The sequence below is a fragment of the Tubulanus polymorphus genome, chromosome 6, assembly GCF_964204645.1.
Source record: "Tubulanus polymorphus chromosome 6, tnTubPoly1.2, whole genome shotgun sequence".
Lineage (NCBI taxonomy): Eukaryota > Metazoa > Nemertea > Palaeonemertea > Tubulaniformes > Tubulanidae > Tubulanus > Tubulanus polymorphus.
In genome coordinates, this window is record NC_134030.1 from 10,044,800 (window position 1) to 10,057,159 (window position 12,360).

The 12,360-nt window shown below is 39.7% G+C and overlaps 1 protein-coding gene across 2 annotated transcripts; it reads left to right on the plus strand.

Moving 5' to 3' along the window:
• The first annotated feature begins 276 nt into the window (after window positions 1–276).
• LOC141907228 (putative cytochrome P450 CYP44) lies at window positions 277–9,773 on the plus strand. Of its 2 annotated transcripts, none has more exons than XM_074796807.1 (9): window positions 277–895; window positions 4,789–5,017; window positions 5,293–5,483; window positions 6,059–6,257; window positions 6,418–6,589; window positions 6,750–6,916; window positions 7,343–7,421; window positions 7,503–7,665; window positions 8,242–9,773. In XM_074796807.1, exons 1-9 carry the CDS (start codon window positions 667–669, stop codon window positions 8,397–8,399), a joined length of 1,587 nt encoding a protein of 528 aa, XP_074652908.1. In that variant the 5' UTR covers window positions 277–666; the 3' UTR covers window positions 8,400–9,773. The 2 variants fall into 2 exon arrangements, with proteins under 2 accessions (XP_074652908.1, XP_074652909.1); XM_074796808.1 differs by lacking the exon at window positions 277–895 and adding an exon at window positions 4,123–4,189.
• Window positions 9,774–12,360: the final 2,587 nt, after the last annotated feature.

Consider the following 12,360-nt stretch of genomic DNA (forward strand, 5'->3'; position numbering starts at 1 on the left):
GCCGATCATTCGATCATTTACTCCGAATTTAAAACACAAAATAACAACAACAGCTATAGAAATATGATTTTCTCCGGCGTCAAGATGAATGAATACACGTGTTCTTCTGAGAATTGTCAGGTTTAAACCTTGATTGGCACCCCTTTCGATCACTGACACGGCATGTGGTAGTGCGTCGCTGAATTCAACATTGTAACAGGTTTGGCGGGGACCGCATTGCAACAGCAGTTGTCCCGGACGAGATTTTTGAATTTACGCATTTGTTAGACGTCAATGCGTTCTAATAAGAGCACTACCAGAAATCCATACGCTGATTAGAAAAGAAAAACAATCGATCTGAATGAAGATACGACCTAGCGAGTTGTGGTATTGTAATTGAAATATGGTAGCGATGAAATGAGTTGTGCAAAATGATACAAAATAATTAAAATACATGGAGTATAATTTTCTGATTTTGCGAAGAAAATTTAGCGTTGTCTTATATTGGAGAATTTGGGTTAACTGATTTAAGACAAGTTAGTTACATAATTAACTTTTCGAAATTTAGCGTTCTTTTCATATATTGAAGAGTTGCGGTGAACTGATAAAAAGACGAGTCAATCAAATCACTAACTTTGGAAGTTTAGAGATCATCATTCAGATTTGCACTTGTCGATTAAGTTTAAAATGTCGACATTATTGGTAAACAGAACGTCTAAGATTGTTTCGACGACGATCTTGGCGACAAAGAGAAACATTTCGCGCCAGTGCATTCGTGGGCTGAGTGATGGCCCTGTAGGTGAGGCGACGCACTCGTCCGGATTGGTCAACGCGTATCCACAAAGCCGACCATTCAAAGACATACCCGGGCCAAAAGGTCTGCCGTTTATTGGAACTTTGCTTAAGCATCGGATAGGTAAGAGGAAAGAGATTGATGCTTTAAAGATATTAGTAAGTAATAGTATATACGTATAATTTAATTTTTTTATCGCCCTTTTCAATTATTATTATAATTATTTATTTATTGCTCCATATACATTACATACAGTGAGCACAGATAATGCTTGTTACAAAATTGGTGATTAATCAGCGACGGAATGTCGAAAAAGCAGTACAACAACTGAGTTACATAAACAGTACAACAACTGAGTTACATATTTGCATACAAAAACATTGTAGATACAGAAATAATTGCATACAGTTTAGAGTTAATGTTGGGAAATTAACATAAAAGAGTAAATGGCCTTAGACAACCTTAGCTGCGATGATAAAAAATCCCAATTTTCTTACCTTTCTCGGATCTGTGAAAAATGAACGGAGTGAATAAATATTTTGGGCCATACGTGGTAAGTATTTGATTCTTAAATTATCGAAAGCTGAGCAATGGAAAATAAAATGTTTTTCATCCTCGACTTGGTTCAAGTTACATTTTCCACAGATCCTCTCGGTACGGGGTATGTTCCTATAGCGCCCAGTTTTTACTGCTAATTTATGGTTAGAACACTTAAAACGACATACTGCTAGACTTATATTCTTATTGAATGATACTTAATACGGTTCTCTACCCCATTCAGTTTTCACAGTTCTATATGTGCTACATTTACTTGATCTAAAAAGGTCACCATGCCATTGTTGGATGAATTGATCATGGAGTCTTTGTTTTATCATTGCTCCCAAGTAAGAAACGTAAGGGAAATTTTGGTATATCCAGTAATGGGCTAATCCACACTCTTCTAGTGTTCGCTTCACGAAACATAGCCACTTTGTGCTTTTATTGTTGAGATAATTGTTATATAGTACTTGGTAAATTCTACCCGCGATTGTCTTCCTTTTCATTATTAGGTTACCCCAAAATTTAACTATTCTCGTCTTTATTAGAATTTCCATTGGGAATCGCCCCGTTTCCCCATAAATCATAACATTTGGTGTTGACCTTTTTAGACGAAGTAAATATTTGCAAAATGTTAAATGGACCTTTTCGATCATTTCTATGTTTTCATGACCCCAAGTCTCACAACCGAAAGATAAAACTGATGACACCATGGCGTCAAAAAGCTGAAAGGCAATGTCTACATCGAGGGATTGCTCCTGTACAAAAAAACATGCTTTTTTAGCTTGGTCGCATATAGATTTTTTACACTTCGTAAAAGAACCGGTGTAATTGAATAAAACACCTAGATAGCGAAATTCGCTTACTGTCTCGATAGCTATGCCACCGACATAAAACGATCGGGTAGCTGATGATTTCCTTCTTTCGAAAACTAGTGCTTTCGTTTTGTTAATATTAATAGTTAATTTCCCCTTGTTACAATAACAAAAAAGCGCATTTAAAAGGCTCTGTAGTCCTTCTCGGCTATCAGATAATAATATAGTATCATCCGCATACAGGAGAACTAATAGGCGTAGCCAGGGCTCAATGTCGTCGTTTAAAAAGAAGTCTACAGGTTTACATCTCTGGGAATAGAGATAATTTTCAAGGTCGTTAACATATATGGAGAAAAGAACTGGCGATAAATTCTCACCCTGTCTTAGACCCGTGTAACTAGGAAATTGTTCACAAATTTTACGGTTAACTTGTATGGCGGATTTTATTTGTTGATACATACTTTGTATTGCCTTAAGGCATTTACCTGAAATACCCGTCGTGATAAGTTTATGCCATAGTGCTTTCCTTCATATAGTATCGAATGCTTTTTGATAGTCGATGAAAGCACAGTACAATTTCTTTTTATTAATGATAAATAAGTCGATAACCGATTTAAGAGTAAAAAATATGGTCATTTATACTGTGAAATTTCCTTAAGCCCGCTTGGTTTTCATTCAGGAGGCTATTTCTTTCCAAAAATTCATTCAACGACGTGCGCTATCCATCAGACCAGGTACCCATTTGCTCATCGGTGAGGAGAGGCAATAGGGATAAGTGTCTTACCCGGGGGCACGCCGGTACTGTACGGGTTCGTACAGGCGACCAAGATTCAAACGCTCTAACCATTAGCCCACACGCCTCGTTCACATATTGCGCAAGCGTAGAGTGATAAAATGTAATGCGTGCACAGGGCTGACCCAGCGCCAAATTTCTACAATTCAGTGACAGGGCGATAGACGTTTCATTATACTTTCTCACGTTTTCTTTTCAATATACTTATCTTTATTACATCAAGATGATTAAAACAATTGGTTTTAAGCATTTCCGGGGTGGACCCAGAAAGGGGTCTAGGGCCTACTGCTCCGTGTTCGAAAATTGTCTGATAGCGATATCAATCATATCGATGATACGACTTCTATATCATATACTTATACAATATATAATATGTTATATTTACATCATTGTAACGATAAAAATGTACATTTTATATAACATATTGTATGAATATATAATGTAAAAACAATCGCAGTAAATAAAGTTATTAACATATACTAAACCGCAATTCAGATCTTTTTCGATTGCTGTTTCTGCCAGATGTTACTGTTAGGTAATGCGCACATTTCTGTGAATGCATTTTTCATTGAAATATGAAGAAAGTATCTGGGTAAACACACCGCGCTCGACCCCCTCTGCTAAAAATCTCTGGATCCACCCCTGCTTTTGTTGATGCGCCTACCCATACTTTCAGTAGTGATGTAAAATGTATTCATACGTCAAATGTATTCATACGTAGTTTGAATATATTCATAATATATTCCATACATTTGAACGTGTATTAGGAAAATAATAATATTCATTCAATAATTTATGTGTTACAGCAGCTATAGGTTTAGAGCAAATCCACAGTTCCTGGTATCGTCAATAAACTTTGAACCGAACTAGTTCAGCCTTACCATTCAGTTTGGGGTCGCCAGTTTCATAAATCATTGTTTTAATATCAGATCAGCATGTGGTTCTCACATTAGTTGCAGTTGCTACCAGGGACTACTATTACTATCCCAGAAAATGAATTAATTGAAATATTCTTGGAAAAGGGCAAATTTAAAAAGTTGCTGTTACCATAAAAGGGAATTAAGCATAGTTGGGAGGGAGGGAGGGAGGGGAACACCGGAACTGGAGAACAGCCCTGAGAGCAGAATTAAAATAAAGCCTGAAATAAAGCGTATATCAACTGGAGAAAATTCTTCGAACGTTCATTTTACTATCGCGTGCTTTCGAAGACAAGCGTGGACCCCATGTGTGATGTGTTGATGTAATTGTTCGAATGAACATTATTTCTATTCCGTAAGGGATCTGGCTATTCTGTGAAAAAGAAAAAGCACAACACTATAGCACCTCTATATTTCCTTTACGTTATTGACAAGCCACAATCTGAAATCGATGAATATCAGCAATAAACCTCAACGCGACGACGGCTGTTACGCAATATCGTTATGGATGTTTTTCAGGCGTGACTTAAAAAGATTTTTTGTTACAACGGCTTAAGGCCGGTGTAGGTCAATTTGCGACTGCTTGCGAGGCGACGTTACCGCGTCAGCGACGATGCGCACGCAAAAAGTCTCTGTCAGTCGCAAAGCCGACTTTATGATGGTTGTTGGTTGCGACAGGGAGAGACGGTCACCACGCTATACGTCACAGGAAGTAAAACATATTAGATATGATCTGACGATCGCCAAACCCTTGGTTAGAATTTATTCCCTCTGAAGAAACTGAATCTCTCGGTTATAAGATATATGAATAAAGGATCTGATCGGAATTAGGAATCTTGCACGGTGCTTGGTTATAAGTTGTATGTACATCATAACAGCATCATTTTTTTCAATTATTTGAACTATTTATTATAATTTCTGTAATTTACGCTTACGTTTAGTTCGCATTTGCAGGTAAATACCGCCCGGAAAACTATCACGTCGCCATCGCGGATCATCACCGCGAATTCGGTGGAATATTCAAGGAGACGATCGCTGGATCGACCGTAGTCCATCTCTCTGACCCCGGCGACTACCGAGTCGTACTGCGAGCGTGTATGAAGGATCCCCGCGTTCCGCCGTTCATCAACGCCATACTCGAATTCAGAAAGAAAAACGGCTATACGCACGGACTCGGGTTTAGGTAAGAAATTTCAAAACCTACTTCGTAAAAGTCATTAGGGTCAAAAACCTATTATTGTATATACAACCCCCAACCCCAATGTCAACCCCCGATATACCGCACTCCCTTAAACTGCCACCCCCGCCTACCGCCAGGTTTTTCTCAATGTATATTCTCAATACAAATACAAAGTAAAACACGATATACCGCCATACTCTATATACCACCAAAATCGCTCTGCATCGATGTGGGCGGTATGACCATACGTCATATTTTTGTTTCTGTTCATTTTGTAGCGTCGGCGATGAGTGGCGAAGACTACGTCATAACTCGCAGAAGTACTGGTTGAACGCGAAAAATTGCCATGCATATTTCGATCGCATGTCCGCTATCGCTGACCAGTTTGTGGGGTACATTTCGAAAAACATCGACGCTAAGGGCGAAGTACCTAACCTGTATCCAATGATGAAAATTTGGAATCTAGAATGTGAGTATGTAATTAAGTTTTCAGTTTTTGTATCACTCACTCCCAGCCACGCGCTCTTTCGTTCTTCGAGGTACATATTCATCAATACTTAACATTATACAATTATCATCCATTATCATCTGGTTTTTTCTCCACTTTCTGTACTTTCAACATATCTTGGTGTAACTTGTGTCAATAAAATATATTCATATTTGTAGGTATATCTATGTTATAACTCGGTAGAGCGTGTGGCTGGAGAGTGAGTGGTGTTTTACATTGAGGTGTCTCATTTTACAATAAGATATCCTTGAGCACCTACCACTGATATTATTACATTTAATGTGATTATGTTAGAATTTGTCATAATTTTTTGCTGACAAAAAACAGGACTTGCCACAATTGAAAGATAAAAACCAGTATCAATGACCAACCCCAGTATTCCTGTATAATGAACTTATATGCGGTAATTTCATATACAGGGATACTGGGGTGGTCTTACCGACACGTCCCTGTGTGAAAGAATTAAACTGAACACTTTACCAAATGCTATCATCTTGCATATTCGAGCATAGATTATAGTTGTTAGCTTCTTGCAGCCTCGGCGATTTTGGCATTCGACCGAAGTTTCGGGGCGTTCACGGACAATCCCGAAACGTCGAAGATCGACCAACTCATTTCATCGAACCAATTGATGTTCGACATGGGTTCTCGGTTCCCATTCATGTTGCCGCTTCACGACTATTTCATGACGCCCATGAAGAAACAGTTATTTCGCTCTGAACAGATAGTATACACGTGCGTAATCATGTCTTTTTGAAGTGTCTGAAAAGGAGAAATTTATCTCGTGCATTCGACAAGAAGATAATTGGATAGAATAGTCGGGCTGGGTGGTATCGTAAGGCTATAAAAACTGATATATAAGCTGTACGTATATTTACTTATTCTCTCGTTTCAGCATCGTTAAAGATCTGATCGAGGAAACGCTTCGAAAGATAAAAGATTGCAAGAACGACGCAGAAAGTTCTGATAAATACCTATGGTTGAAACACTGTTTGTCGAGGTCGGAACTCGTAAAAAATGACTACAACATTCTTACTCAGAACCTGTTGCTGGACGGCTTAGCCGGGGTAAGACAGAAAGCAAGTCCGATATTTGAAAACATTACGCATAAACATTGTCATTCTATCGGTTCAAAGACATTGTATATTAATTAGCACAAAATGCTTAGTCTTACTGATAAGTTAGAGAAAAAGTTGACAAAAGCAAAGAAACGTCGAATCTTTTCAGACTGCACCGCAAGCTGCAAATCTCATCTATCGCCTGGCGAAATCGCCGGACAAACAAGATAAGCTTTTCGACGAGATTAAACGCGAAGTTGGTCCTACCGAAAATGAAACGCGTACATCGATGTCGAATATGACCTATCTGAAAGCGTGCCTCAAAGAAGCTGCGCGGTATGTATCGTCCTCCTGGGATTCGAACCTGATGGCATCGAGACTCGCCGCGGTACGAAACCCTGCTACGCTAGCCCGCGTGCGCAGGTACACGTTCGGATTAGATTATGTCATTATTAGCCAATCAAAGAGCCCGTTTTATTATAGCCTGGGTTTATCCGTGAAATTTGCCTGAGCTAAGTTATAAAACGAGCAATCTTATTGATGATGCAATTGCCTTGCGCAAACCTGCCCATATACCCGACGGTCTAGTGTGGCAGGGTTTTGTGCCATGGCTGAGCGATGCCCCCAGTTAGAATCCCTGCCGAGGGGATAGGTATGTGTAAAGACACGAACCGGTAAACGATAGGTCAAAATGTTGAGATGAAATATTATGTACGACGCTTTACAATCGATTGTCTAAAACAAATGGTTTCCGATTTCTAGTTTGACGAATGTTGGAACCGAAGTGTCTAGAATTCTAACCGAAGATGTCGAGCTCAGTGGCTTCCGCGTCCTAGCAGGCGTACGTACGAATCTATTTATCATGTTTTCTCCACTCTGCATTGTTTTTTTTTCTACAGCCTTCATCTTATTGTCTTTATAGACACGCGTCGATTTGAATCATTTTGTGACGTGTCGAATGGAGGAGTATTTCGATCGCCCGAATGAGTTTCTGCCAGAAAGATGGTTGCGTGATGTGAACAACACCAACGGAATACACCCGTACGCGCACGCGCAATTCGGTGCCGGAACCCGAATGTGCCCAGGTATATTATTATTCTTGTTCGACATCTGGTTCAATCTGCTCGTTGATATCGTCCTTTTGAAAACCCCTTTTTAGTTCTCGGGCTTCTGTGAGACCCTTATTCTCGTACTCTTGTCTGTCTGTCTGTCTAGTGTGTCTGTCGTGTCTGTCTGTCTTTCAGCTACTTAGCTTCGTGAAAAGTCGTTCGATCTTGATGAAACTTGGGTACAATGTTAATATGGAGGTCTAGTTGTGCGGTGCGAAGGATGGGACCAGTACGCCACCTAGCTAGCACTGACAATCGTTTTTTCAGTGACATGACCTCGAAGATGACCTCTGAGGAACCGGGTCGATATTCGTCGATATGACCGTGAAGATGACATCATAACTTAGGACCGGGGTTGATATCCAAAAAGATGTCTTGACTTGAGCTATTGGCCCTAGATACAACATATCCAAAATGCAATGGGAACTATAAACCCATGGTAATTTTGGACTTCGAGTTCGAGCGTGCGCCCGAGAACCTTTGTCGCCTATAGCCTGTTGATAACTCTTCGTTCATATAATAATGCCATACTATTTTTTTTCGTTGTCGCAGGACGTTTGTTTGCGCGCCAGGATATCGAGCTCTTCGCCGTAAAGCTACTGAAGAAATACCGCGTCGAATGGCATCAGCCGAAAAACCTGAAACAAGATTGGAAAATCCTCTTCGCGCCGGAGAACAACGAAGTACCGATTACGTTCGAACAACGTTGATGTGTTAAGCTCTCCCAACCGAAAAAAATCGTTTCTTTATCGAAAGCGGGCCCAGGGGACTATATTTTTACCTATGGTTGCTGAAAACTATTGAAAAAGCGAATAGCAGGAAACTTTCACCATGAATAATTTTTTAAAGCACGGGCGTCACTGTTTAAAGGGAAAAAACAACGTGCATGTCAGGGAATAGTCAGGAAAAAGCACGTCAAATAAAAGTGGCCACCCTGTAAAAGTCATCTCCCGGAATATTGACTGTTGGGATACATAAGTGCAAGTACTCCGCCTGTAATCATTACGCTTATTCAAAGATTAGACTAATTGGCTGTAGGTTGTATCCATGGAAGTCACGACGATTTCTATCTTCGCAGGGCCAACCCCCATGGAGTGGAAGTTTTATTCGCAGTAATTCCACTATGACCGAGCATATCTCTCCGATACGATTTCGTGTTAAGATTAATGTTAAGATATCCCTAGTGTCTGGATAGATAGGGCTAAACTCGCCTCATATAAAATGGCCTGCCGTTAATTTGAGAAAAAAAAACAACAGTATTTGATGGGACTATCTTAATGGTGATCAATGTTCCTATATCGCGAGTGGCAAAGAAGCTAGATTGCCACAGTTTATTCACGGCGAAGTGACATCGTGATCCTTTATGCGACTATAAATTACGAGAGAAGCAAGACGCGCGGCATTTCGGCAAAATTGCGATGTTTTTGATAACATCGTTCCCGCACTGATATGTAGATACATATCATATTTAAACATGATACGAGTTCGTGTTAGTAAGAGTTTTTTGCCGCCTTAAAAACCGTTACGATAATGTTTATATACTTTGATACCTAGCAAGCGTTGTAATAGGAGTATGAGTCGATGTGCACTACGTCATCGATATTGGCGTTTCAAAATAACAGTTACAATTGTGAATTTGGCGTTTGTTTTGTGATCAGATATATTTCATAACTCTTATTATATTTTTTGATAAATTCTAATGATTATCTATGAGAGGATGCGCACTAAGTCATCAATATATCTGGTCTAGACGGGTTACCGGTCAGTTCAATTCAATTATTGATATATTCAAATTCAAAATAACTTTATTGATCCTTGATATGATTATATTATCTATTGTTGACAATATTAAGCGTTGTGTTATTTTTCAAGGCGTCAACAAACTTTGACGCATCGAGTTAGTTTTCTTGTTATATTTGTCACTACTGTATAGATTCAAATATTGTTCAAATGTGATTATATCGATCTCATCTTGTATCTTTTTTCACTTTTGTCGAGAACGACATGTGTTGGTTCTCTTATATGATTCGTTGATGTCTCTCTTATATGATTGGTTGCTGTTTCGCGCCATGTATACTATACTGTAACCCTATACTGTAGTAATAAAGTTAGATTCTGTTTAGATTCATAAAATACAACACGCTCGTCGACTTTGCTCCTTCGGATCTGGTCAACTCTCTGTGGTGATAGTCACTCCGTCACAACTTCCCTACGTTGGCAAAGAGAAGAATACAAACAGAACAAAACTGAAAATTTCGTGTCAGCTTACATTGTTTTATATGTTTGGAGTCTAGTTTACTGGTTGATTCCGTAGTTATGGACAATCGATGTAAACGAAGGTGGTTAGTAGCATTAACGCCATTACGGCCCATCCTCCCCGGCATTATGAAAACCTGTTGATTACACTAAAAATGGCCGTCGATTGCATGACAATTGACTGACAAAAATCTGTCTGATATGTCAAAGATCACTCCCCTTCACGTGACGTGACGATTTCAGATCTCTGAATTCTCTGGCCAAAAATGGCCTTTTTGGCTTTAAAAAAATATCACAGGACGGCCAGCTTGTGTGTTCGATCAACCCAATTTCTCTTATGCTGATGGGCGTTTAGTTTCCCTTGAATGCAAACAAATATTTTTTGTAGTGATAAGATATTAAAACTGCCGGTAATTTACGTCACCGAAAGTAAACCATTATCCAGCGAAATGCGTTGGCGCCAATGTTTATCGAGGACTCGAAGGGTAAATTTCTCTGTGGCTTTATCGTGCTTTATTGCCCAATTTTTCTGCCGTTTTTGCACACACAAAGACACCGTTGTGGAGGTCGTGGAAAATCGGGAAAGCGATTGTTCCAAACATAATCGTGTAGTATCCTGCAGTCATCGGACCGAAGCGTTACACTTATTTTAGGGCGTTCCCTTCTTTAAAATTTGCCTTTTTTCCCGCGGGCTCTTTCACGCATCCTCCCACGACAGGGATTCGAACCTGATGGCATCGCTACACTCAGCCACGGCACGAACCCCTGCCACACTAGACCGGGTGCGCAGGTACATGCACACGCACGAAATCTTGCGGCACCAATCAGATTGCTTGTAAAATGATCGCTAAGGTAACTTTCGCGGAAGAACTATAAATAGGAAAACCTGGGCTAAAATAAAACGGGTTATCTGATTGGCTAATAATGACATCATCTAATTTGCGCGAGTAGCTGCGCACTCGGTCTAGTGTGGCAGGTTTCGTACCGTGGCAATCTCGATGCCATCAGGTTCGAATCCCTGTCGGGGAGGATGCCTTTCACGGTGATTTAGGGTGTTCCCTCGTTTGAAATTCGCAATTCGTTTCCGGTGAGTTTTTTTTCTACAGTGGGCACAATAACACGAGTGATGACTTTTTTGTTTTATATCTACGCATTTTAAAAGTTATTTTTTTTAAATTCCTGAATTCCGAATACATATCAAAATAATTTTCTTATACATTAAAATCTTGGGGTAATCGGGTACTGATATCTAATTCAATTAACTTTATTGTCTCTCACCGAAGGACCAATTCTGAAGTGCGCAGCGGTTGAATTGTCTTTATTCCACTTTTGTTTGTCGCTGGGAAGATTTACAGCCAGACCCGATAGTAAATTGGGTAGTTTTCAGACAATTTTGTACTAACTGTCCACGAAAATACATGGAAAATTGAATTTAGTTCGACGTATTGCCTTAATCCGTTAAATGCACACATAACGATTTGATAATATAATTTGTAAGGTTAAACAGATGAAACACCAAACATATTGAAGATAATGACATTTTAATGTGCGCCGGTGATTTGTTGAGAGGGAGGCGTAGAGGGAGACGGATAGAGAGAGGTTGAGAGTAAGAGGGAGATGGAGGGGCAGAAGGATAGGGAGACGGGTAGAGAAGGAGAGGGGGATAGATGAGAGTCTTACTATGTTTTGGTAGACAAACACGATCAGAAATCCAAGCTCGGTTTTTTTTCTGTCGGAAATGACAACTTTTCAGACGCAACGCTCCATTATTCGGGAAAAAGTGAAGGCATTTTGGTCATCGTTTCGGATACAAACAATCCCGGAGACCGGATGATTATTTGATTACACGCTGCACTCTCATACTCCCAGGACACTACTTAGCTTGGCGTACGACCGAATTGATGAAATACATGCCAATTCCGAAGAGGACTGGTGTATATGATTTAGGAATATTCCGGGACAAGTGACAAACATTTATGTACGAAGGGAGAAGATGACGTGTATGTAAGTTCTATTTCGTACATATACACTTAGATAAGAAGAGTTGCGAAAAACGAATATTTGTTTGAGTTTCGATTTCAATTTTCAATCATTCTCGCTTGCCAGGGTTTGATTGCCTCCCGCCAAAGCTCGCGCCAACACAAACCCTTCATTGGTCTATCACATTGCTTCGGCGGAATAAAACCGCGGCAAGCGAGGATGATTTTTAATAAAGAGTTTATTAGAACTATTTACACGTCATTATCTTACATAGCATCAAATTCTAACCCTCGCAAATTAGTACTGGCTGTTGCAGATTTATCATGAACGCAACGTTGATATTTTCTTATGGGTAAACACGTTACGCAAATATGCTCGTTCCTTGAGATTATATGTAATTTTCTCGCTGTATGCACACGATGGAACTTGACAGAA

Coding starts and splice junctions, on each gene's coding strand:
- LOC141907228 (XM_074796807.1), top strand. CDS start 667: ATGTCGACATTATTGGTAAACAGAACGTCTAAGATTGTTTCGACGACG. Junction 896..4,788: donor TTTGCTTAAGCATCGGATAG/GTAAGAGGAAAG, acceptor TCGCATTTGCAG/GTAAATACCGCCCGGAAAAC. Junction 7,666..8,241: donor CGGAACCCGAATGTGCCCAG/GTATATTATTAT, acceptor TCGTTGTCGCAG/GACGTTTGTTTGCGCGCCAG.